The sequence below is a fragment of the Myiozetetes cayanensis genome, unplaced genomic scaffold (genome assembly GCF_022539395.1).
Source record: "Myiozetetes cayanensis isolate MyiCay16 unplaced genomic scaffold, myiCay2020 scf132, whole genome shotgun sequence".
Classification (NCBI taxonomy): Eukaryota; Metazoa; Chordata; class Aves; order Passeriformes; family Tyrannidae; genus Myiozetetes; species Myiozetetes cayanensis.
Window position 1 is genome coordinate 1 of NW_026086960.1, and position 27,731 is coordinate 27,731.

Here is a 27,731-nt window from a genome sequence, read left to right on the forward strand (position 1 = left end):
GCCATGATATAGTAATTGGAGTTGGATCAGGGGTTGGACTCGATGATCTTGGAGGTCTTTTCCAACCCAATCTATTCTATGATTCTATGATATGGTTCAAAAAGATGAGAAAAATAAAATGTTCAAGACACCGATAGGAGAAATAAAAACTTTACTCCCAGTATTCCAGAATACCCAAATAAAGAACAATATAATCTTAGAGAAGTTCTAGAGAATTATATAAGGGATGTAACTCAAACAAACAGGATGTAAACTAAGCTCTGTGTACCCAAACAAGATAAACTTTATGGTTTGTGGTGGTCAAACACTATGATACTGTGCCTGTTTAAGAACTGAGGTCAAGACGACAAAGAAGACTGGGAAGGACCAAAGAAGGACTTCCAAAACGGGTGTGACTATGTAAAGCAAACTAATGAGTGTGTATTAAGTGAGAATATGTAATGAATATGTAAACAGTATGTGTTATAAAAAGCCGTCTGTCATTTGGTACATTCGATTACAGGAGCTATCCTCCAAACCTCCAGCATGCTGAATAAAGAATGCCCTTTTTAACACCTACAAATTGGTGTTAAGGAGTTTCTTTCTGCTGCTTTTCAGTATCAACATAACCTCCCCCAAAGTGAAATAATCCACTTAATCTGGATCAATTGCATTCAGATTTACAAAGTTCTTTTGAATTTCTTTCTTTTGCTTTTATTTAGCAAGTGAAATTAAAACTTGTAAACTATATATACAAATGCCAAGGTATTACATAAAAAATATCCAGAAGTACTTTATTTTTGAATTTCTCACAAATATTTTCTATGGAATTCAACAGGGAAACCAAACAAATTTAAGTTCTGTATACAATGAAAATCAAGTTAGATACTGTCTATTTGTCAATTCATACAAGTTTCTATCTTACACAAATGAGAGCTCTGAAAAGTACAATTCATTTATTAACTGCTATTCACCAACTGCTATTTTTAATGTTATTTGCATTAAGCAATCTATGTAGAACCAGATGTATTTAACCCCCTGTTAACTCAATGGGATCACAAAGTTTGAAAATATTTTATTTATATGTCACCTATATAAATATGTACTGCAGAAGACCAAAAACATGAAAAAAGGTCAAATTTCACGCAATGTTTGCATTAATATTTTTTGCAATTTTTTTCCCCAAATAGCAAAGCCGAGTCACTGTTTTTACACTGTTTCTTTAATTTGCCAAAACCACATAACTCCATCTATATCAAAGAAGTAGAAGAGCAAGCTTAACAGCAACTTTCATTTACACATTTTCTTGTGGGGGAAAAAAAAGGGTGCATTTATTTTAGATATTACCTTACATATATTAAAAAAAATGACCACCAATAATAGGTTCACTAAATTTATTTCATAAAATACATTTTAAAAAAGAACATTACATTCTACACACTGCCCTCAAAGGATGTCAGGGACATGTGAACAACCGATCCTTTCCCCTCCCATCAAAAAAAAAAAATAAAAATTACAGTGTACATAAAGCAGGGTGTTCACAATAGTTACAGAAAAAAAACCCATTATGATTTACCACCACTGAACAAAAATAAAATCCACTCTTTGCTGCTGTTTCAAAATTTCAGTATTAGTCTTTTGCAACTTTTCCCTCCCCTAAATATTTGTAATGAACTAAAACATGACATCTGGCGAAAAGCAGATTCCACTACACCTCAAATGCAGAATACCTATGAAGCAGAGGAATGTTGACTATTTAAACAGAAGCAGATATTAAAAAAAAAAAAAAAAAAAAGGTGCAGGACTCCTTCAGTTCTTCACTAGTCTTAGAAAAACTTTCCAGAATACTGCTTCACACTATAAAAAAGAAAAAATAATCTTGCATTAGAATCCTTCAACATCTGCATACTGCTTCACACTATAAAAGAAAAAGAAAAAAGCATATATTAGAATGATTGACCGCACATCTTGCATCAATATTTACAATGGTATTCTTAAAGATTAAACTACAAATCCCCAATACTTTAAAAAGTAAATAATTTTAAAAGTTTAATGACTAATAATTACAGGCATATAATTATTTTAAGCACATTTAAATATTAGTAATCTAAAGCCAAACATTCAAGTTAAACATTAAAAAATGCTATGATAGCCAACATGTTATTAAAGCAAAACTAAGCAAGCCAAGTCCAAAACTGTTAATATTTGGAAGAAGAGAAAGTAATGCCAGCAAGGTGTGAAATGCTGCATAACAGCACCAATTGATTTCAACTTGTCCTGTAGAGGCATGGTCTGTGCCATATGGCAGACTGTGATTTGTTGTCGGTTATCTAAAAACAACAAAATCACTAGTCTTCCACACGGAACTAGACCAACATCGACTGAAATCTTCTATATTTTCTACAGGTTCTATATAATTAATTACAAGTAGCTTTTTTGCAGCAATTTTCACCAGAGAAATGAGAGGACTGCTTGGCTAAGGTGTCTTCCATCAAGATTAGTTTTGAGGGAATTTTCATTTTCTTTAGAACAGAGAAAAGAGAATCAAGGTAGAACTACCACTAGAGAAGTTAGGTTCAATAGTTACTTAAATCCTGCCTTCTAAAAACTATATTGCAGAGAAGAGCTTTAGAATGTAGTAGTAGGGAAATCAGTTTAAAAATGACAGTAAGGACAACATTAAGCTTCAACTTGCCTGTTCTGCAGTAAATACTGAGCATTTTGTATCTGGTCCTGTGTTCCTGTAATAGTTATTATTCGATCTTCTGAGCCTTCTAATGGTTCATCAATTTTGATTGAAGCTCCTGATTCATGACGTATTTGTTTGATTCTCTGGCCTCCTTTTCCAATAATAGAACCTGCCAACTAGGGGAGAAAATAAAGCATTCATTTCTTGATATAACTTTCTCTGCACAGTACTGTTCAACTAGCTTCCATCCATTTAGTTTTAAGAGTTACAATGGAAGCTTACTCTGTTCCAGCCTCAAAACAGTCTCTGTAATGCATATTATATAAACACAGGTGGAATAAAGTTGGAAGAACCAAGTGTTTGTAAAAACAAGTTATGTAGACCATCTCTATTATTGAATATTAACAATTAAAAAAAAAATCAGTGCAATCTCTAAAGTCAAGACAAACCAAACATCCTTAAGAATATACTATCGATGATTTAGAAACACTTGCTCTATATTAAAAGTACTTGTCAAGCATCCCAAATACTTTTGATTTACTTACATAGCCTAAGAAAAGGCTGTGATTTTCTATTTATTTATTTAAATATAAACAGAAAGCAAGTCAGCTTCACTTACATCTTTGGGAATCGTTACTTGTGTTGTGATGATGGGTCCACCAAGATCTCCATATGAACCACGGCCCCCTGTGTAAGAATAGTCTGATTTAAACATATGCATCAAGCCTCTTATTGACTAAATGAAGTGCATGTCAAAGTTCTCTATAAAAACTTACCATATCCAGAGCCACCCTCAAACTATAAGAAAAAGAGAAAGAAAAACCTTAAATAGCAAAACCAGACATGATTCGTTAACATGTTTTCATCTTGAGTATCATACTTTAATTTTATGCAAACATCCAAATCCACAACCTTAATCTAAATGTCATTAAAAACAAAGTGGGGAAAAGGACAGACCAGGAAAAAGGGGGCAGGGGGGGAATATCTCACAAGAACTTCTTAGTTTGCTCTGTTAAAACTCTAAGAATAAGTCATTAAGATCCAGTCATACCATTTCACCAAGCAACCTTATCAATTCAGTTGGTAAACAGCTCTCGATGCTAATCTACTCCTGACCCTTGAACTAAACTAACACTCAAATCAAAAGAGCAGAGTTCAGCCTTATTACTACTACCTATACAGCTCAGGAGAAATGAAAGTTTCAGTTTGGGAAAAGACATTTACCTGGTAACTGTCAAGTCTCCTACTCCGTCTATTATCTCAAGGAAAAACCAATTCAACTCTAATAACTTGTCTCTCCATTCAGACTATGCTACAGTCCTTTGTATCTTAGAAGGGACAATCATGACACTAATAACTACTGTTCTGCTAAAACTGTAATATACCAAATCCAAATCACTGTAATGCAGCACTCCTGACTGCTTTTATTTTTAGAGTAATCAGGCATTGGAATGGGCTGCCCAGGGAAGTGGTGGATTCTCTGTCCCTGGAGGTGTTTAAGATGAGATTGGATGTGGTGCTCAGTGCCATGGTCTAGTAACCACAGCGGTAGTGGATCAAGGGTTGGACTTGATGATCTCAGAGGTCCTTTTCAACTCGGCTGATTCTATGACTTGTAGACTGGTACTTGATATCAAATGCTTCATTTAATGCCTTCTATATGCAAAACCACTCATTTTAATCTTCCTCTAGAAGCAGAGAATAGATGTGCACACTTCTCTAGAATTCAACTGATATCACTGAAATACAGGAACCTGTGTGAACTACTTTTTTGCAGAAGTTGTAATGCAGTAACTTTTTCAAAAAAAATATTTACCTGCTAGCTTTTTAGTCACATCAAAATGGAAGCTATTCAGAAAAAGTTGTTCAGCTGTCATCTGTTTCTAAGTGACCTGTGTTGTTTAATCATGTTGCTTAGCAATACAGACCATAATACAACAGTATAGAGTTTGTAGTGGAGTGCAAAATACAAAACAGTGAAGAACACTGCTTAGAACTTAATTCAGAGACTGATCAGAGCTGCATATTCCACACACATACTCTTCTACCTACTTCTGCTGATATTTTGCACAGGGAATCCCTTTTTTGGGCTAACTTGTTTTAATGAACAATCCTTTTCTTGACCCTTTCTGTTGCTTCTCCTCCTCAGAGTACAAGACAGTAAATGAATTTGACAGCAGATGAATAATTCAAACTGCAATGTTTATGTAAGCTAGGAACTAACATTTGATATTTGGTGGCACTTTGCCATCTTCTAGAGAGCATAAACACTTGCTGACACCCTTTGAACTTTCCTTCCTACACCTCCTAAGAGTAAGAAGTTTGATAAACACAAATCAAATGGAATACTTTCAAATATATATGGATAGGTAATGCACAAGTTTATCCACAACTATAAGTATTTTTAACATTCCTTATTTGAAATGGGAAAAAACCCACGAAGTTAAGAGAAAACATATTCCTAAATAGATGCACCTACAGGGTGCTGAAAAAGCAAGAGTTACAGTGAAAGTTACAAATTAGAACAGTAAAATAGGGTACAAAAGAGACAATACAACAGAAAAGTTTATCTTGGTTGTGCTGATGCATGCTTCCATTGTGGAACATTAACTTCCTGTATAGGATTCACTGTTCAGGACATAAACTGCCAATAACCTGAGTTAGAATGACAGTTTTAGGGATTTTTCAATAGGTGCAAGCTGCCGCTAACTACGTTCAATCTCAAGAAATTCCAGTTATCACTTAACCAATTCAATTTTTTTTCCTCAAGAATAAACTATTAAACCAGTCAAAAGCATGAGCACACTCACCAACTCTGGTGGTTGCATGTCATCACAGGCATCCACATGACACTGCATCATCTTCCAGGGACAACATAATGAAAGGAAAAAGGAAATGTATGCATATTAAGTCCATGTTATAAAGGCTTATAGGTAACTTGGCAAACAAACACATACATACCAACATTTTTCTGCACTACCTTAAGTACTACAAAGGTTCAAATGTACACGATATAGACCAGTTACAAGATTCACTCCCTTTTACTTTCACTGCTAGGGAACTGTAACTGGTCACACTTCTTTTTCCCTTGTTTCTGTGGCATAAACAGATATTCCTCTTACACAAAGGATGTCAGACAGTTAAGGGGAGAGCAAAGATCAGTTTGTTGTTTGGTTTTTTACCTCTGAGTACTAAAACTGTACTATATAGTAAAAGATGTTAGATACCAAAACCTTCTATTTCTCTCATGCATAAAAACAAAACAGAAAAGGCATTTAGTAAAATAAGTAACTGTTATTGATATATCTATGTCAACAACAGGTCAAGCAGGAAGAACATGGCTTCTCATATTTTATTAATTAATTTCTGTATACCTTATATAGTCAACAGCTAAACTAACAGCTACTACTGCCTAATTATATTGGAAATCAAATTTTTTTTTTTTTAAGTGTGATATATAGCATCTCTTTCCTTCAGTCTTCTATAACAAATGTTGGGGGAAAAAATCAGTAGAATTATAAAAATACAATTTGTAGAATCCACTTGAATTACTATTAAGGCAAAGGCCTTTGCTGGATTAAAACGTGCAACATGACATGAATGGTACACTAAGAAAAGGACAACACCACTGATGAATTATTCTTCAAGGAACTAAGGGACACCTTCAAATCAACCACCCATGTCCTTATGGGTGACTCCAACTTGCCAGATATTAACTGGGAACACCACACAGCTGGCACAAACAAGTCCATAAGATTCCTAAAACACCTGGATGAGAACTTCATGGTATAGATACTAAGAGAGACAACTGGGAAAGGTGCCTTCTGTGATTTGTTGTTTGTTACTAGAGAGAGTCTTGTGAGTGGTGATTGGTGGCTGTCTTGGCCACAGTGACCACAATGCAATTGAGTTTAAAATCTCTGGTAATAGAAGGAAAAGCACCACCTCCTAAGGGCACAGGAGGAGGCAATTCCCAAATGTCAAAACTCAAGCAGGCGAGGCAAATGCCAGCTTGGCTGAGTACGGATCTTCTCTTGGAAGGCAAAAAGGAAAGTCAATGCACAGTGGAAGCAAGGTCAGGTGACATGAATACAGAGATGCTGCTTGCCGCTGTAGGGAGAAAATACACACAACCAAAGCTCAACTGTAGTTGAAGTTGCCAGAACTGTGGGGGGACAATAAAATGAGTTTTTAAAATATGTCAATAGCAAAAAGGAGACCATAAATAACACTGACCCATTACAGGATGAGGATGATCACCTCACAAACAGGGACAAAGACAAGGCAGAGGTGTTTGTTTAATGCTTTCTTTGCCTCTGTCTTCAACTCGGATGACAGGCTAATGGGGTCACAGTGTCCTGAGCTGGAGGATGATGACTGTGAGAATGATAAACTCCCAGTTGACCCTGAAGTTGTGCAGGATGTGCTGCTCCAGCTGGATCCCTATAAATCTATGGGGCCTGATGAGATTCATCCAAGAGTACTCCAAGAGCTGACTGATGTCATAACAAGACCTCTCTCAATGATTTTTGAATGATCTTGGGAATCTGGAGAGGTCCAAGTTGACTGGGAACTGGCAAACACTGTCCCAATTTTCAAGAAGAGCAAGAAGGAGGACCCTGGGAACTACAGGCCTGTCAGTCTCACTTGAGTGCCTGGCAAAATTACAGAAAAGATTATTCTGGAGTTATTGAAAAACACCTGACAGACAATGACTGCATTGCAGTCATTGGTCAAAGCCAGCATGGCTTCATGAGGGGAAGGTCCAGCTTGACAAACTTGATTTCCTTTTAGGACAAGGTTCCCCGCCTAGTTGATCAAGGGAAGCCAGTTGATGTAATCTTTTTGGATTTCAGTAAAGCTTTCAATATTGTCTCTCACAGGATCCTTCTGGACAAAATGTCCAGCCCACAGCTGGGTAAACACATCATGTGGTGGGTGAGCAACTGGTTCACAGGTTGAGCACAGAGGGTAATAGTGAATGGGGTGATATCAGACTGGCAACCTGTCACTAGTAAGGTTCTGCAGGGCTCCATTTTAGGGTCAGTTCTCTTTAACATATTCATAAATGGACACAGGACTAGAAAGGTGTCATGGGTTTGCTGACCATTCTCCCCTGGAGCTGAAAATAATTTTTTCCAGGTGGATTTCCGGACAAAAATCCAATCAAAAGTTTTAGTAACGCCTCTGCCAATTGCTTATTTAAGAAAACAGAAGAGAAGGTTGTTGCACAGAAGAAAAATGGAAGAGCCAGCGTAGCAGCGAGCCCTGTTGGGCCTGGGCGTGCGCCCCTTCTCCCCCCAGGCCCAGTCTGGCCTGGGCAAGGGGGGCCAGGCCCCCTTCTCTCCTGTAACAGAGTAGAGAAAAAAAAAAACTTTAGAGAAAGACTGCCTGGACAAGACATACTGCAAAAGAAATTCCAGGCAGAGATAATGGGCCTCCAAGGTCAAAGCTAGCAGCCGCAGGAGTGAGAGGAGAAAAGCCGCAAAGGGAAGGGGAACTCCTTCTCTACCCCTCCAACTCTCTCTCTCTCTCTCTCCCTTCAGCAGGGAAGAGACTGAAAACTAAAAATCCCTGCCACTTGCAGAAGATTGTTGGAGAGCAGGGACCCTCTGCAGCTCATGAAGGAACCTGCACTGGAGCAGAGGAGTGCATGAAGAAAATGTGACTCCATGGGAAAGCCTAGAATGAAAGAGAGTCCTGTTGGAGACCTGTGGCCCATGGAGAGAGAGACCTATGCTGGAAGCCATTATCCCTTGTGATCCTGTGGTGAAGATCCATGGTAGACAAGTGTCCCCTTGCAGTCCATGGAAGACTCCACAGGGCCTGGGTAACCCCCAGCCTCTGGTCTTAGCCCAGGAGGGGGGCAGGCCCAGCCCTGAGGCTGACATAGAAGAGAGAGAGAAAGAGAAACAGTTCCAGCTGCAAGGAATTGGAGTTGTCGCCCTAGAGATAATAGAAGAAGAACTTTCGAGTGCCGTAAAATTATTTAAAAGACCTGGAGCTCTGGAAATGGAGAAAAAAACTGCTTCTCCTCCTGAACTGATACAAAAGGGGGAGGGGTATTTTTGTAAATACATAGCATTTTTGCCTAATTAGAATTGCAGTATATATATATAGTTCTGTAGTTTTTATCTTACTAGTAATAAATCCTAATATTATTCTCCCCAAATCAGATCTCTTTTGTCTGCTTAAACCTTCTCTCAACTTATAGCAATTGTGTGGGGGGTGAGAGGAAATTGGCCCAGAACAAACTCACGACATTAGGATACTAAGTAAGTTTGTTGTTGATACTAAATTGGGAGGAACCGTTGACTCCTTCAAAAGCAGAAAGGCTCTGCAGAGAGATCTCGACAAATTAGAGGGCTGGGCAATCACCAACTGTATGAAGTTTAACAAGGACAAGTGTCGGATTCTGCACTTGGAATGGGGCAACCCTGGATGAACATACAAGAGGTTGGAGAGCGGCATCACAAAGATCTGGGGGTCCTGGTCAATGGCAAGTTGAATATGAGTCAACAGTTGTCCCTGGCAGCCAAAAGGGCAGACCATATTCTGGGATGCATCAAGCACACCATCGCCAGCTGGTCAAGGGAGGTGATTGTCCTGCTCAACTGTGTGTCAGCATGGCCTCACTCCAAGTCCTGTGTGCAGTTTTGGGCACCATAATACAAGAAGGATATAAAACTATTAGAAAGTGTACAACAGAGGGCCACGGAGATGGTGAAGGGCCTAGAGGGGGAGCCATACAAGCAATGGCTGAGGTCACTGGAGGAGACTGAAGGGAAACCTCATAGCAGTCTACAGCTTCCTCACACGAGGAAGCAGAGGGGCAGTCACTGATCTCTTCTCTCTGGAAACCAGTGATAGGATCTGAGGAAACAGCACGAAGCTGTGTCAGGGGAGGTTTAGGTTGGATACTAGGAAAAGGTTCTTCACCCAGAGGGTAGTTGGGCACTATAACCCAAGGAAGTGGTCACAGCCCCAAGCCTGCCAGAGTTCATGAAGTGTTTGAACAAGGCTCTCAGACACATAGTGCGATTTTTGGGGTTGGACTCAATGATCCTTGTGGGTTCCTTCCAACTCAGGATATTCTATGATTCTATGAAAATATAAATGCTCATTTAAAAACAGTTCCTAAAATACTAAGTGCAGGACAACTTAAGATATGTAACAATTTTCTTCTCTACAGACTCATTTGTGCTAGCTACGATTGATAACCAATAGAAATGAACTCAAAACCAAATGAAACACTAACTGGATAAAACAAAGCGATTACTATTAATAAGAATTTATTGCCTTTTACATGCAATTGAAAAATATGCATGCAACCCTAACTGATGGCAAATTTCTTGGCCCAGAAGAATAAAATTTGAAATTTTGCTAATTTTAGTATTTATGTAGATAAATGTGTCAAACATCTTTCCTTCACTGTTGGGTTTTTTTGTTGTTGTTTTTGTTTGTTTGGGTGGTGGTTTGGGTTTTGTTTTACATGCTCCTTAACATCAAATCTCTTTAAACATGAAGTATGTTTAATATTTTTTTAGGGTATGTACTTTTATTGAAGTGTTAATACAGACGTGTATATGCACGTATATATATAATGATTAAGTAGTAGGAATCATTTAAATGAGGAAAACCAGATTAGAGATCTGAACATACATGACACAACAGACATTATGATTGAGCTCTCAATTAACTCCAATTAAAAAATACTTTGAAAGCATTAGGAATCAACCATTAAAACAAAAAAAGGGGGGAGAGGGGGATTAAATAGCTTTATATGTACTTCTCCACCTTATTTTTTCCCCTGGTATGATTTTGTGCATTTGTATATCTGAAGCACCCATGGGGATGAGGGTGTTAAAAAAGAAATAGCAGAAATGTATTCATGTTTTCTGAGCTATCAGAATAGCCGTTATGGTCCACAGGCATTTGATTTGGAGTACTTACAGCCTAAAATATATACCTCTGCAAATAAGAGAAACAATACATGTATGTCTTTCAGTAAAATGCAATAGTTTATATATATACATATATATGCACACAATTATTTTTTCCTCCCATCTTTAAATTTACAAGGCTGTCAGTATTGTTACATCTCAGAAAAATCAAGTTTCACCATCCAGTCTTGGTTCACTATCTTACAAGTCTTGAACTACTGAACTTTTCCACCTTTAGAGAACTGGCAGAAAATGAGGATTTCTGTAGATAAAATATTTCCAAGATGTTGGTCTGAAAGAGACTCTATTCTTGCCTTTTAATGCATTTATGTAGAATGGCAGTCTTGCTCTCTGAAAGTAGCTTTTCCCATGCATTACTTCACAAACGACAACACAGTCCATGGAAAGACTTCTCATGTGTTTATACATTTAAGGATACTGGGACTATGGTTAACTAAAACTAAAAATTAAATATGATCTGTGTCAGAAAGCAGTCCTCATTGTAGGCAGGCTATAAAACTCATGCATAAAGCAGCCAAAGCCATGAGCAGCTCTACTGTGAAAACAGAATTGCTTTTCAGAACATGAAAAAAGAGCAGAAGTGACTCCCATTTATTTGTAGAAAGTCATGTCAAGAAAGCCAAGGTCAGCCTGATCAAAGTCAGACTAAATAGAGTTTGAATAGATTTTTCTATTCTAAATGAAATGGAACAGAACTAGAACACACTATTGCCCAAGCTGAAGACTGTGCTCAACTACATATCCAAGGAAGGGCAGACTGCTCTGTTTATATGCCCTAACATTGGTTTTACCAGCTGCAAATATGAAAACACAAAACCTGAGCTTTGAAAACATGAAAATACAAATAAGTGATCTTAGAGGTCTGGTTCATGACTCCTAGTTTCTTAAGATCCTGAGTAGCATAGACAACTTGCTGGTTTTATGTTGTGGGGGATTTTCGTTTTGTTGAAGGTTTGTTTACTTTTTTTTGGGGGGGAGAGGTGTCTGGTTTTGGTAATTTTAAGTGCAAGTCTTTCTTTTCAATATTTCTGCTAGGCTTCAGGTGCCTCAATTTTGACATTTGTTTAATATGTGCTTCCAGTATGTTACTGGAAGTAATTGCCTCTTCCTCCCAGGAGATGGCAACATGTAAATCTCATTTAGGTAGCCCATTTCATAGCTCCTCTCCTTTCTCTTCCATTCATTTAAAATAAAATAATCTCATCTAACCTGTCATCTTCAGGAAGAGGTCAAACAGAATCAGAGGAGGGGAAAAAAAAAGAAAAAAAAAAAAAAAGAAAAAAGATTGTTAACCAGAGGTTTACCTCCCAGATACCTATGATTTCTCTTCCCAGGAAAGAGGATACAATAAATGACTATCAGGAAGTCACATTTCAGAGTACAACATGGAAGAGTAATCTTTAAGCCTTTTTTAATTCTCCCCATCTCCCAACATGGTTGAAATGTACCTAATTTCATTTAAAATTCAACTTATCAGTGGTCCTGGCTCCAAAACATTTGAAATTACAGTAGATTTTTTTGCAGACAGAGATTGGCATAAAGACAAGAACTGAATTGAAAAAGCAATCATCTGCCAGACCAACTAGAGCTCTTTAAAGATATTATCCATGTTCTCAAATTCTGCTAGCATGTCAGAACAGTGTTTTCCAACAGATGTTTTCTCAATCTGAAAAGCCTCCCAATTCTTATTTCTGTCACCATGATTAAAAAGAAACAGTATAAAAGAAGGTCTGGGTAATGAAACCTGAAGGGACTGTGCGCTACCAACTTTCTATTCCATTGTTGATGGTAGGTGGGAGAAACAACCAACCAAAAAAAAAAAATCCCACAAAGCAAAACCACACAGATGATCACATCCCAAATACTCTTTACACCCCAAACAGTTGTATTCTTGGGGAGACCATTTGTATGGCCAAAACATTTTGGTGATATCAAAGTTTATCAGAAACACACATGCCCCACACTTAAAAGTACGTATTCAAGAACAGTTTCCTCAGATACTCAAAGTGTTAACTGTATTGACTAAACAAAATGAATTTTAACTCCTACCATTCCATCATAACGGTCTCCAGGTCTACCTCTTCGATCATAAGACATAAGATCTCTAAAATGAGAAAAAGCAGTAGCACATGACTCATGTTATAAACTAGTTTATATATTCTAATTCAAGTTTTAATGATTTGCACACAATTATTAATTTCTGAATGCTTTAGCCTAGTTCTGAACGACAAAGTTACAGAACTACTAGTCCTGAAAATACTGCAGAAATAACTTAATTCAAATATTTTTAAAAATTTTCTGGTGCAATGCACACTCAATCCTGCATAATCACTACCAACATGGAGTGTGAAACAAGTCCTGGAAACATGAGCACAATTCAGTAAATGTTACTCAACTTGAGTTTTGTACAACGCATTTATGCAACAGCTTACCCGCCACGAGGGGGTGGTGGAGGAGGAAGAGGAAGATTACGAGCTCTGCTGCCACCTCTGCCACCACGACCTGGGGGAGGTGGTGGAGGTCCTCTGCGAGGGCTCATATCATCATAATCTCTTCTTGATGGAGGCATAGGTCGTCCACCACGACCAGGAGGCATTCGATCAAAGCCTCCCCTTCCACGCATTGGAAAGCCTACTGGACGTCCCCTTCTATCATCAAACATCATTGTGAAGCCACCATAGTCATACGTTTCATCATAGAAATTGGGATCGTAAGGCTGGGCCCGTCCTTTAATTGGAGACTGAGACACACACACACACAAAACAAAAATATTATATTTCAATAAATTAATAAATGTATAAATATGAATTTATACATGCTGAGCATGTTCTTTATTTCACAATGCTGATAAGCAAGGCAGGGATGGTGATATGTTTCCTGAGAGTTTAACTATGATAGAGAAACCGCTGTTATTGATGAGTGTCACGTAACTTTGTCTTAATTTCTCCCCAGTTTAAATTTTCTTATTTTACTGATATGTAAAGCATGACTAGTCCCTTAGAACCAAAAATGTCTTCTCTCTCCAATAAGGTACACTCCAATTCTAGTAAACAGGAATAATTTCAAAGGGTACTAACAGTCCAATGCTTATTTTGTTACTGAAGAAGAGGCACTGAATTCAAAATAGAAATGGAAAGATTTAATTTTCCAGCCAAATCATCCTGACTTTCATGCATACCAATGAAAGAATAACTTTAAGACCCATTACCTCAGAGATAAGATCCAAGATAATCTTGATACACTCCACAACTCTATCAGGTTTTCCACCAATAAGCACCACTCTATCAGTGGAATGAGGACAACATTCTTGAAAGAGCTTAATGGTGGTTTGAGTGTTCTGTCGAAGAGAAGAAAAACAATCCCCAAAACCTTCAAATAGAAGTATTTTAAACAATTTTATAAACTTATTGAAAACAAAATAGGTAAGACAGATACCGAAACATTTTAAAAGAGATGATCAAACAAAATCATTAAACTTCTAGTAATTTTAAGTGAACGCTTGGGTTCTGAGTTCTTACAACAAATTTAATCTTAGGATATTATATTTTTAAGACCTGCAATGACATCAGTTTGTATGAAATGCTAGTGAAAAGGAAAAATTTTTGAAATCTTTCAATTATGGCTCATCTACATGGTCATCAAATATGAGCAAAAGGACCACATATTCATTGTAAGCTTACAGGTTATATAAACCTTCATATGTCATAAAAACATTCTTTGGATCTAAGACAGCAATGTTGCCATAATTATGTCTAATCATCTTGCCTTCCCCTCAGTCCACACAAATAGTAGATTATGCCTAAACTGACCTGGAATTGCTTTTGACACAATGTGAGGAAAGGATAGAAAAAAACCTATAGATTGATTGAGACCACTAGCTTCTTAAAACAAAACCTCATTCCTTCACAAAAGAAACAGTGGTCTTCAAGGAAGTGAAACTTAAAAAAAACCCCAACAAATGCAAAACTAAACAAACCAAGAAATCCCCAAGAGAAACCCGCCCCACACTACCTTTTTATAGCAATATTCAAACATCTATTAAATTATCATCATTAAGAGTTTATGGAGATGCATCCACGCTAAACCATTTTCCATGTCCAACACCACCAACAGTCTATTCAGCAGTTCATTCCAGAAGGAGTGATGAATGGTATTTTAATTTTAAAAAGTATCTTTTATTTTTAAAGATTACCATTAATATGCTTAAAAGCTTTATAAGACGTTCTAGGCTCTATCACCAACAGCCACTTCATGTATGAAATATGTTCTGAAGGATCATAAGTCACAGATGATGCTTACACTCACTGCTTATGAACACAAAAACCTAATTTTTTTTAATAGAATAAAAGCAGAATCTGGAAAGAATAGGAAACAGTACCTCTCTGAGTTCTTTGATTTTAGCACCCTTAACACCAATAATTCCTCCTGCTAGACTTTGGTGAATTAGAAGTCTTAATTCACAGTCAAAGTCGTTACCTTTGTAGTGCTGATACTGTAAGATGCATACAAGAATAAAATATTAGTCAGGGGAAAAATAATTGAAAAATCAAAATATTCATTTTGGTTTTCTTTGTTAAGATTTTTCTCCAAACAGCATGGTATGACTTAATCTACTGCTGAACTGTAATACTGTATTTGCTACAATAAAAATCACATATTTTTAAGTACTTTGCCTCAACACGAGGTGACGTCAAATTAGCTTTCCTTATTTCTTTTATTATTATTGTCATTGTATAAAATTTTAATATATCCAACAGTGCAACACACTTGATTACAAAGCAAAGGCAGAATGGAAATTACAATAGAGTTACTTCAAATTGGGAACTAAACAAGTCAGGAAACAGGTGTTTTGAAGGGGAGGAGGCTGTTCCAAATATTAACTTTCTAAGAAGAAATTGTCTCTGTCCGCTACAAAAAAAAAAAAAAAAACAAGACATACATTGAGCGCTATAGGCCTTCTTTCAAAAAAGGTTGGGTTTTATTTTCTAAATTACCATACTAAAAATAGCACACAATCATCTAGAATTTTCTTGTTTTAAAATCTAAATTTATATCTCTGAAAAAGAAACAAACCTAAGAGACATACCTCTTCTAAAGTAGGGATAATCTTCTTCAAGATTTCTCCAATTGTCTCTGTATCTGCACTTATACTCAAGATACTGTTAGAGGCCATAGTGTCAGAAAACATGGAGAAGGTGGAAAGTAGCAGAAATAAGTTTAGTATTCATAATCATATACAAAATTCTAACAAGATTGACTACACAGAAGAACTTACAATTAATATTCCCCATTTAAAGTAAACCTGTTCACTGGATTTACAACACATGCATCTTCGTTTATGTCCAATAGATATGCATGATGAATTTAAGGCTATATAGATCTTGCAGAGAGAATGAGAGAGCACAGGAAAGCTTTTGGAAGGGTTCAGACAGATTAAGCAGGCAAGAAATCGATGCAGAACTGCAAGTATGAGTAAATATTCACTTTCCCCACCACCGCTAATTTAGTATACCCTTGCCATTACATCGGTAAAACTAGCACACCTTTCTGTAGAAAAAGTGGGGATATGTAAGTGGTCAACATTATATCTGCAGTAAGTTTGAGACACCAGTTAGAAATTAGATTACTAATGGGCTCTGCAAAAAATGGAATATAGATACAAGGGAAAAAAAAATAAAACAAAAAAACAACCCCACAAACAAAAAAAATGTAACACAAATGAGAAGTGAACTAGAGTTAGTATTTCATCAGAAATAATTATGAACAGAGAATGCTGGGGGGAGAAAGGTGGGCCACAAAGACCAGAGCAAGAGACTCTTGAAACAGTTTGATTTATAATGCAGTGAATATACAACACTTGAAGCTGTGTTTTTTCCATTGAAATAAAATTAGTGGATTGTTTGGGTGGCCAACTCACGTAGAAGTTCAGTGACAAAAAGACTTAATGGGGAAAATAAGACAGAAAACTTGAAAAAAACAATACACGGTCTATAAGGGGATGCTATTTAATTATATCAAAGGCAGGTAATAAAATACATTTCTCTCTTTCTAATTAGGCAGTGAGGCATAAACTGTTGGGACATACCGCTCGGGGCCACTGCTGTCTGGGACTGAAACACTTGCATTGTACTGCATTGGTCATTGGCGTTCGTGGATGTTGGCATTGGGCATGGGCATTCAATCAGAAGTTGTCAAGTATGGTACCCGTTTGGCAACGAGCACATTTTTGGGCATAGCCAACCAGGGTTTTCACATGGGCGTTCAGGGGCGGATGGGCCAACGTCATGGTGGGCAACGCAGGGGCAAGTCGATCCAGTACATGGGCAACGGAGATATATGGCCAAAAAAACAAGGAGAGGGAAAAGGGGGAAAAGCAATAAATTTTAATTTAATACAAACTATACTTATTACTCTCAGTTAATGAAGCAAGTTTAAGTTGTTCTGAAGACTAACACAATAATGGATTGCTACATTGACTGTGGCTTAACAGTATGGATCTTCATGAGTTATCTGACTAAACTACATTTTACTTTTAACATAATGACGTTTCAGTAGCAGGCCATCTCATAAACATAGGCACAAAAACTGTTGAGATCCATATTACTGAAACCTTGGGCAAGTTGGGAAAGTTAGTATTCCAGACTAGTTAAATTATCTGAACTAAGGTGATGTGTTTATTTACTTAAAAAAAAAACCCTAGCTGCCAAAGTTAGTGAGTGTATGTATGATTCCTGACCATTTCAGCTTAATCCTCAATTCTGGTTGCTAAAGTTTGTGAACTTAGATGGAACTGATTCTGTGATGATATATTAGCAAATATTGTGTTGAACACAGTCTTACTTGAAAAAAATTGCCATAATTGTAGCCAAGGCTAAGTATGAGTGGAAACAAATGGAATTTAAGAAGCATTGCCAAGTTTTATAAATACATAACATTTACACTGAACATATGTCTAATCACAAGAGTCAACCCATATAAAATATGAATAGGTAAATAAGTCATGACCACTTAAAAATCCTTCCAAGTGGAATGTTTCTTTACTGTTCTATACCTGTATTTAAGTCATGCAACCTTAACATGAATGTTTTTGTGCTTTATGTCCACACTGCTAAAGTAAAACCAAATGAATCATTATGTTTTGGGTTTTTTTTTAAGGAAGTTAAAGAATTCTTTTATCACTGGGTTAAGTCAGCCACCAGCAATAGTTTTCAATAGCACTATAATTGATTCACATATATGGGAAATGTTATAGTTATGAGTTTTAAGTTTTGCCAATATTTCTAATTAAAGATGTTACTTTAAGTGTGTAATTGAGAGGAACCCTGTTTGAAAGTAAAGAGGTTTCATATAAACCTCTCCTCCCACATAACTTGAGCTGGGCTTTAATTAAAACACAAATTTAAAAATTAAAGTTATCTCCTCTAACAATTATAAATGGTTTATAATTAAATTACTGTTGTCTAGGTTCGAATTTCTCAATTTCCAGAAATGTAAGCAATCAAGTTTTCAATGCAATGCTCTGAAAGAATTGTTGTAAAGTAATTCAAATCCATGTATACTCACATCTGTACGAAGTGCCTTGATATTTTTGCCACCTTTTCCAATCACTGCTCCAGCATTCTGGAAAATAGTTTTCAGAAGCTATGTTATGCTAATACAGCACAGGGACTACATTTTTGAACCAAAGACTAAGAACAATGTATCTATTTTTGCATTACCTTGTGGGATGCATTTAGGGGTGGGGTGGGGCTTGTTTTGCTCTTGAAAGGTTCAAATTAAATCAAAACATAAACTGACATGGTTTTACCATGGGGGAAAAAAAAAGTCAATACAGTTCTTACCACTAAACTTTGGAAAGACATAAAAATACCCAGTAATATAATTTCAATTTTAAGTTTCTAGGCAATTCTGCCTGTATTCTCATAGAATCATAGCTGGACAAGCATATGAATAAAAAACTGGTTGGATGATTGGTAATAGTTACTGGATCTTACTGTACCTGAAGGCTGGTAAGAAGTGGGGTACCACAGAGGTCTATTCTGGTATCTGTCATGTTTAACATAGAATGGTTTCGGTTGGAAGGGACCCTAAAGATCATCTAGTTCCAACCCCCCTGCCATGGGCAGGGACGCCACTCGCTAGATCAGGTTGCCCAGGGCCCCAACCATCTCATAGTTAAGAGTATGACTGAAAAAATATCTTATGGGATTTCATGCATTTTATGTAGATCAAGGATTTTGACAATTTATTTGATCACTTTTTTTTTAAATGTTTGCAAATTTCACTTTCCCACTTCAAACATTTGATAATTACAAATGCTACTTTTGATTGAAGCATATGTGACTCAACTGACCACTCAAGTAGGTACGGTCCGAAGAATGTAAAGTCAATATAAACAATCGCTACTCTCCAGTTGCTAAAATCAACGGGAATAAACTCAGATATTCAAGAGGGGCAATTGTAAAACTAATTTCTTACCAGGCTATTTCAAGAACTACATGCAAAATTATTGCTTTTATTATGCAGTTCATATATGATGTTAACAGCACCACAAATATTTTGCGGCACTCCACATAACTTGACTATTCATCAGAAATACCATGTAGAGCTAAGGTAACATTCCCCTACTCTGACACAAAAGACTGGGTTACTTCAGACAGCACAAACATCTGCAACAACTGGAAACACTAAAGGAGATTCATAAATAGCAATTTTACTGTGACAATCTATACTAGTTAATGAAGCAATTGCAATCCATGAAACATTATTCCCTTATTTCCTCCTGTTGATACATATAGATTTACTAAATCTGGGAAAATTACCAAAATCTTGAGAAAGTCCTCATCTTGCCTCTCATATTTAATTTACAGTCATAAGTTGATCATTCTTTAAACTGCTTGCTTTCTAAAGATGGTCCCCTAGAAACAATTACGTTCTACCTAAACATGAGAATGGGCTTATAACTTTTATTTATTTTTTCAATTAATACATTTTTTTTTAAATCAGAGAAGTCCCATAGATCATTAGACTCATCCTTGAAAAAAATTATTGAAGGTAATACCATTGCAATACACTTCTACTATGATGCTTACAAATATTCCTAATAAGTTATTTTAAATAAGGCACACATTCTTTCTAAACATGCATCACAACATACACTGCTACCATTGTCTTAAGTAATGGTATAAGCAGGAACAGAGTGATACTAAAAAAGCATACTTTGCTTTGAAGCAAGATGCGCAATTCAACCATCTCATCTGTATTCCGAGATCTTTTGAAGGCCTGTTCTTCTTCAATATCTTCTGCAGGACGTTTGCCTGTAGACAGGTCCATAGGGGGGAAAACACAAATATATATTTAATTTATTAAGTCACAATAAAACTGTATATCAATCTATGCACTGTCTTCCTAGTGAAGCATTCCCTCCTATTAGCCCAGTGCTAACTTCTGACATCTACCCTGAGTATAGCACAGAAACATCACTCTACATATCAATTAATTATTGAAGTCATTCAAATCTATGAACTACAGTTGGAATAAGAATTTTTCAAACTTAGTGAATAAATTTACAATGTTGTTTACAACAGTGCTGCATCACCTACTTAGTATTTCTTTTACAACTGGGAAAACCTTAAAGTCCATAAGATCAAAAGTAGTTTGTCCAATACTGAAATACTGGTGAAACAGTAGGAAAGCAGTATTTCAAATCACTTAGAAAAACTGGCCTGAGTCAACTCAATACTAATGCTATAAGTCTTCTTCACTAATTATGTCCAAAAGGTTTTTCATTTAGCTAATATTTAGAGATATTTCATATATATATATCTACACACATTCCTTCAAAGTAATAACTGCAATAAATAAGATGCAGTAATAGATATGCCTAAGAGTATTTTTACATGATCACATTTTCCATACAAGTACTGAGCATTTAGCTATCAAATATTTTCAAATCTTTTACTTATAACTTTTAGATACTTAAATCATGTCTAAAATACTCCCACAGAAAAATTACTTGTTCATGATACAAAAATCACATAAAACCAGACAGGACACTTAAAAATTAAAAGATTAAAGGAAACATGATACAGTTAAAGCATTCCAAAATAGTTAAAAATACCAAGACTCAAAAAATGAATCTCCCTAAAATAAAATAGCCCTTTATAAAACTTACCATTTGTCTCTGTGTTGGTAAAGGTCTCTTCCTGTTGTTCAGTCTCCATTACCTCTTATTCTTAGGAGTGAAGATGAAACCTGTTGCAGAATAAAAAAAGAACTAGTACATTATTTTGTGGGGGAAAAAAGCTACATCATACTACTGGGAAAAGCAAAAAGAGATGCCTGCTTTTAGAACTTACCAGTTTTACATACACTTGCAGAGCAAAACTCAAGCGTTCTGGTTGGGATCAAAACCCTACTGCTTCAGAAGCCTATGAAAACAGCATAGATCAGGCTCTGTTCACTTAAAGGTATGATTCTTGCTACAACTGAAAACGGGGCTTTGACCTGAGATTTTGCTGCAAAGCTTTTCTTTATAAATGAGAAAACAAGGCCAAACACATCAATGAGAAATAATAATCAAGTACAAAAGCTTACAGACACACAATTACACTCTGAATTATTCCAAACTTGCTCATTTTTCAAGCATTTGCTAGTTTTAAGCAATCACATTAACTGATACTGATTTTCAGATATTTAAAGTGAATAATTATCTGGTTCCTACTTTTAGGATGTTATATAATATATACCTTGAATTTCCTTTTTAAGAGACCCTATTTTTCAATCTCCTAATTGCTAGTTCTAAATTTAGACTAACCAATTTAGACTAAAAAGTTATTAATGCTGGTGATCATAATAAGTTTTCCATCAACTTCCTAGCATGTCTTACATTCAATAAAACAGATGAACAAAAAATTACACACAAACCACACTTGAAAATTCTGTTAAAAATAGCATGCTGTAATGTATAACCTCTGCATACACGCATGAATAATGTCAAAAGCAACCTTTTTGACCTTGTGAAACAGGTACCTCTTTCAAGATCTATTTTTGCTAAGTCCACGTGAGAATACTTGTAAAACAAATTAGAAGTCCAGGCAGAACAATTTTGCACCTTATTATCTTAAAAAATTATTTTGTACAGATAACAGCCAAACAAAGAACGCTATTTCCCCTCCTTGGATTTTATTGCTTAACTTTCATAGCCTGAACAAACAGTTGACGCATGTATCCAGGAAGAAAAAGTGAGGTACGTTAAAATTTTTAAAACATAATTTCAATCATCTGTTAATTTGTAAATTACCCTGTTTTTGCAGGCTAACAGCAAGCACTTGCCAGGTAGGCATGCATTCTTTTACAGTTGCTGTCGAGAGACCGCCTTCCCAGCACATGACAGTATTTCCAAGCCCCTAATAGAAAAGCACCGCCTGAAGAATAGCCAAGTCTCAAAACAGACGCTGCTAGAACGCGGGGATGGGGGCAGGAAGAGAAATTTCACCAGGTTCAAATGGCTAACCCTTCCAGACTCTATTCTGTTTACGACCCTCCCAAAGGTTCTAGAGCTGCGGGGAGAAGAAGTGTAATATACTGTTCAGGACAAGGTGCTCTCAACTAGTTATTATGCTCTGTTGTGTAAAACGAGTTTGGGGGATTAAATTGGTTCACGCAATGTTTTGAAAACATCGAAAGGATAAAGCAGTCAAGGACACGAATAAGAAGGCTAGGAGATGCCGGCGCGTCTCTACCTCACTCCCTCCGGGACAAATGGTCCTTCCCGCCCGGACGTCTCCCCTTCCGTAGCCCACGCGCCAGCAGTGCTTGGGCTGACGTTCACCTTTACCCCTCGCACAGCTTCTAAAACCATCCAGCCGCCGAGCGCTCAAAATCACAGATCCCTCCCTAGGTAGGACAGGGAAAGACGCCGTTATATAACCCCCGCAGTCCGAGACCCACCTCCGCGGTGAGGAGGACCAGCAGAAATGGCGGCTGCTGTAATGGCGCCTACCCATTGCTAGGCGGAGCCGTGAGCCGAAAAACCACCACCACGCGGTCACAAGGTTTTCCCCATTCCTACTGGGAAGACACAAAGGAGGCACTCACCCGAGCTCAAGCAGAGCCAGCAGAATGCAAAAGCCCCGCCACGAGAACTCCGGTCGCCCCTAAAAGCAGGCCCTGCTGCAGAGAGCTCCCCAATCGTTTTGGAACGGCTGCTTCCGCACAGGCCACAGCAGAGAGCGCCCTCACTCTTATTCCTCTCTGCCCACCATAATTCCTCAAAACTCACCACCCCATCCACAGTTACTCGGGGGGGCACTAGAATGCGGCGGCGACCGCCAGTGCAATCTGCCTCCACCACATCGCCACTCCGGGAGCCGCAACCGGTTGGGCCGCCGTGCTCACACTAAGGCCGCCAAGGCGCGACGGCTGCTGGCAGAGACACAGATCATCTTTTTCGCCCTTCCCTTAGAATAGATGTGGCTCCTTGGGTCCGCAGGTTGCGCCAAACCACTCCACAGTAGCTAAGGAGGAGTCACTCCCGGCCCCCTCTTTCTCCCCGCAGCAGTCCCTGGACCTACCAAATTCCGCAGCCTCGCCAGCGGGGAAGAACACTGTCCCTGCGAAAGTCCACAAAAATCCTGGAGCCCGGCGGCGACTCAGGCCTCCCGCTTTTACGTGTCACACAGCAGGGCCGAGAGGGGCACGATCAACAGCTTCACTTCCTTCAGCCCAGCTTAACCCATCCCCCCCTACCCCACCTCCAGCGCAAGCAACACCTCCTCTGAACAGCGCTTACCTACACCCACCACGTACGAGAGAAAAAGGTGAGCAGCTCCTACTACCAACACACAAATCCACCAGCACCGCCAGACGACTGGTCCAACCACGTCCTCCTCCTCTCCCCCGTGGAGGCCCACTGCGGTCCCGTTGGGTAAGGCAGCTGCCCATCAGGGCAAGGATGGCCTCTAGTTCGCCCCGCCCTCCGTGTGGACTACAGCGAGACGGGCCTGAGCATCACGAGGAGAGGAGTATCATCCATCCTACACCGCTGCAGTGTGCCTAGGTTGTTTGTTTGTTTTACCTGCCCGACAGGAGCCACGAGAAGAGCTACAAGAACAGTGGAGACAATGGAAGGTAGTAAAGGAGAACGAGAGCGACCTCAGGTTTTTTTTGGAAAAAATGGCGTCTGCGAAAACCCCGCCTTCTGCTTGTTCCCTAGCACCAGAGGAGGCGGGGTAGTGTTCCTGCGATGCTTAAAGCCGCGCGGGGCGCTACGCCTCCAATTGGCTGTGGAGTTGCGCGGGTTTTTTGGGGGTTGTTCGCAGAGAGCAGGTGTATTCTCCCTTTCCACCCACAACTCGGGTGATGGGAGGTGGGCTGCCCTGCTAGTTCTGCCCGCTCGTTTGGCACCGCCCCTGCCTCAGATAAGTGTGTGGGGTGGCTCGGCTGAGGGTAGGGTGTGAGGGAAGGGGCTTGGTCTCTAGTCAGCCTGTTTGAGGAGTAGGGAGGTATGTGTCTCGTCCTCGATATGACTCTGGTAGGGCGGGCCATCTCGTCTCAGCATCCATCGCAGTCCACCGCAGCTCGTCGGTGCCTGCAGGAATGGGGGGTGACAGCTGACCTCACTGCCCCCGGGGGTCTTGGCTCAGGGTAGCAGTGCCAAACGGGTGATAGGCTGTTTAAGGACTGCATGGACAACATGAGAAACTTGCTGAAAATGTCGTGACGTGTTGGGGATTAGACCCATTTATGAGTAAACAAATGGGTTATTTTCCATAAGTAATTGTTCGTTTTTTTCTAAGTGGTGGAGTTTTGGGGTGAACTTAAAGGCAGGATATTTTTTTCTTAGCGGCAGGTTATAATGTCAGAAGACAAAAACCTTGTGTTTTTTTTACTCTTCTTACAGTAGTTTTTCTTTGGTGTAATTCTGTGGGGAGGTTGAGCTCCTTGGTCATCCCCCTTTAGGGGATAACCAGGTTCCAAGTGCAGTTATACAATTTAAATGTGCATAGGTACTTCCAAAGCTATCAAGAAGCTAGAGCTTATTAACCACTGATGTTCTTGAGACAATGACCACCAAAATTTGGTGCTATTGCAGCCAAATCCTGGACTGGATCTCTAGATAATATTGATATTTCAGGCTAGCCTTCTGTTGTCAGTTCCAAAGCTTTCATTGCATTAAATGCAGTGCTACAGGCTGGGCACAGAATGGCTAGAGAGTAGCCAGACAGAAAAGGACCTGGGAGTTTGGATCGACAGGAAGCTGAACATGAGCCAGCAGTGTGCCCAGGTGGCCAAGAAGGCCAAGGGCATCCTGGCTTGTATCAGGAACAGTGTGGACAACAGGTCCAGGGAAGTGATTCTTCCCCTGTACTCAGCACTGGTGAGGCCACACCTGGAGTACTGTGTCCAGTTCTGGGCCCCTCAGTTCAGGAAGGATATTGAGGTGCTGGAGCAGGTCCAGAGAAGAGCAACCAGGCTGGTGAAGGGACACGGGCACAAGTCCTATGAGGAGAGGCTGAGGGAGCTGGGGTTGTTTAACCTGGAGAAGAGAAGGCTCAGGGGAGACCTCATCACTCTCTATGGGTACCTGAAAGGTGGCTGTAGCCATGTGGGGGTTGGTCTCTTCTCCCAGGCAGCTATCAGTAAGACAAGAGGGCATGGTCTTAAGCTCTGCCAGGGGAGGTTTATTGGATATTAGGAAGACATTCTTTACAGAGAGGGTAATCAAGCATTGGAATGGGCTGCCCAGGGAAGTGGTAGCTTCTTCGTCCCTGGAGGTATTTAAGAAGAGACTGGATGTGGCACTTAGTGCCGTGGTCTAGTAACTGTGGTGGTAGTGGATCAAGGGTTGGAATTGATGATCTCAGAGGTCCTTTCCAACCCATCTGATTCTATGATTCTATGACAGTGTAAAAATCACCCCTGTGGTACAAATACTTACAGATCCCAATTTGTTTATATCGTAAAGGAGGCTTCTCACTTGAGTTCTTAACAGTGCTAATGAGATGGGAGAATAACTTCTTGGGTCAATTTTTAAAGTAGGTGTGAACAACAGTACTGATAGGAATAAAATAAACAAAAAACACTTGGAGGAGAATGGAAACTTAGCCACATGTGGCGTGTTAAAGTTCCTTTGAACAATGGCTTCTTACTAGATCTAAGAGATTTTGAATATTCCATTTTGCCTGATTGCATTTTATATGCTCCCAAAACAGAGTTTTCTGGTTTGTACTTCATAAAGATTGATTCACTGGTTGATGTTAACCAACCAGCATGTTCATTCACAGTTGCAGAAGCTCAGAGGAAAAAATACTATAAATGAAGAAGTAACAGCCAACACTTGAGCATCTGTGCTGGTTTTGGCTGGGGTAGAGTTAATTTTCTTCCTAGTGGCTGCTATGGGGTTGTGTTTTGGATTTGTGCTTCTAGTGGGTTGACTTTGGCTGGACACCATCCCTTTGGTTAGTTTGGGTCAACTGGCCTGGTTGTGTCCCCTCCCAGGCTCTTGCCCTCACTTGGGGAAGAAATGTTACAGTGCTGATGCTGTGCTCAGCAGTAACCAAAACACTGGTGTGTTATCAACACCCTTCTAGCTACCAATGCAAAGCGCAGCACTGTGAAGGCTGCTATGGGGAAATGAACTCCAGCTCAGCCAGACCCAATACAGTGCTGAACACTGATGATAATATAGAGATGCTTTTGTTGTTGCTGAGCAGGGTTTACACAAAACCAAGGCCTTTTCTGCTTTTTATAATGCCATGTTGGCAAGAAATTTGGGGGTGCATGGGAGGTTGGGAGGAGACACATCCGGAACATGTGCCCCAAACTGACCAAAGGGTTACTCCAGACCATATGATGTCATGCTCAGTATATAAAGTGGGGGGGAAGAAGGAGGAAGGGGGGGACATTTGGTGTGATGGCATTTGTCTTCCTGAGTAACCATTACATGTGATGGGGCCCTGCTCTCCTGGAGATGGCTGAACTCGTGCCTGCCCATGGGAAGCAGTGAATTCATTCCTTGTTTTGCTTTGCTTGTGTGTGTGGCTTTTGTTTTCCCTATTGAACTGTCTTTATCTCAACCCATGAGTTTTCTAGCTTGTACCCTTCCAATTCCCTCCCCAATCCTATTGGTGGGGGAGTGAGCTAGCAGCTGTGTGGTGTTTGGTTCCTGGCTGGGGTTAAGCCATGACAGCATCTCAAGAATCCTGGGAAGCAAAGTGTACTCATATGCAGATGCTGCAACTAACTGATGCGATAGATCAAATATAGGGCATGGAATATCAACCAGTCCCTGTTCTCCATAGTAATCTTCTTCCTGGAACAAAAAACTCTGTATGGAGAAATATTGCATGTTGTCTTGGAGTCCTTCTTAAATCAGAAAATGTGAAATTTTTGGTGAATTGGATGAAGGTTCTTATAGTGGAGTATACTCAGAAAAAAGTCCTCACTAGATTGATTGGTGAAGCTGAGAACTTTAACCTTGTTGGACAAACTGATCATGAACAAATTGTTCCAAGGCCTGTAGATGAATTAGGACAAACTCTAAGCCCTTCAAATGAAAATCTTTAAACTAGTCTTGATGAAAATAATGAATTTACTCTAAATATTGTGATACCATCAGAAAGTGGATACTGCGGTAGAAGAGACAATTTTCCTACAGCTTCAGCTTTGCTACTGCACATGATGAAAATGTTTTGTAATGAGAATTTGGAAATTCTTTACCTCATCCAGATGAACAAATTTCTTCTTTGGAATGTTGGTGGCTTTTAAAATTACTTTTCTTTGGAAGATTACTTTCTTCTGGAAGAAGGGATCCAAAGAGAGCTGGAAGAAGTATTGTCAGGGGTCATGAAGAGAAACATAGATTTAATTACTGAGAGGCTTCTACATACATCTAGAAGCTCATGTGATTCATCTTTCAATTGCACTGTAAATCTACCAGCAAGCAAAAGACTTCTGAAAAAACAGTATCTGCTGGAGATTAAAATAGTACAAGTAACTTTTTACAGCATAATAGCATACATCAGACTTACAGTTCTGCAGATTTCTCTTAGGAAAATACTACCAAAGAATGGTGGAATGATATAGACCTAGTTAAG

At 38.9% G+C, this 27,731-nt stretch overlaps 1 protein-coding gene and 1 pseudogene across 13 annotated transcripts; one reads left to right on the forward strand and one right to left on the reverse strand.

Annotated features, from left to right (window-relative positions):
• Positions 1–1,359: 1,359 nt before the first annotated feature.
• On the reverse strand, positions 1,360–23,784 carry LOC126636544 (heterogeneous nuclear ribonucleoprotein K-like). Of its 13 annotated transcripts, none has more exons than XM_050308852.1 (17): positions 23,426–23,652; positions 22,377–22,530; positions 20,991–21,062; positions 20,807–20,886; positions 19,852–19,961; positions 18,196–18,252; positions 16,718–16,761; positions 15,719–15,791; positions 15,011–15,124; positions 13,841–13,969; positions 13,065–13,372; positions 12,682–12,736; positions 5,479–5,529; positions 3,445–3,466; positions 3,288–3,355; positions 2,675–2,844; positions 1,360–1,897 (listed from the first exon to the last, which is right to left on the reverse strand). In XM_050308852.1, exons 4-17 carry the CDS (start codon positions 20,853–20,855, stop codon positions 1,864–1,866), a joined length of 1,284 nt encoding a protein of 427 aa, XP_050164809.1. In that variant the 5' UTR covers positions 20,856–20,886; positions 20,991–21,062; positions 22,377–22,530; positions 23,426–23,652; the 3' UTR covers positions 1,360–1,863. The 13 variants fall into 13 exon arrangements, with proteins under 13 accessions (XP_050164809.1, XP_050164803.1, XP_050164797.1 ...); XM_050308846.1 differs by having other exon boundaries at positions 1,360–1,836; positions 3,288–3,370; positions 23,426–23,649; XM_050308840.1 differs by having other exon boundaries at positions 3,288–3,370; positions 23,426–23,647.
• Positions 22,359–27,720, forward strand: LOC126636547 (recQ-mediated genome instability protein 1-like; annotated as a pseudogene).
• The last annotated feature ends 11 nt before the right edge of the window (positions 27,721–27,731 follow it).

Coding starts and splice junctions, on each gene's coding strand:
- LOC126636544 (XM_050308844.1), bottom strand. CDS start 20,855: ATGGAGACTGAACAACAGGAAGAGACCTTTACCAACACAGAGACAAAT. Junction 13,970..15,010: donor AAATCAAAGAACTCAGAGAG/GTACTGTTTCCT, acceptor TCTCTTCGACAG/AACACTCAAACCACCATTAA. Junction 2,845..3,287: donor AAGTAACGATTCCCAAAGAT/GTAAGTGAAGCT, acceptor TTTCTCCCCTAG/TTGGCAGGTTCTATTATTGG.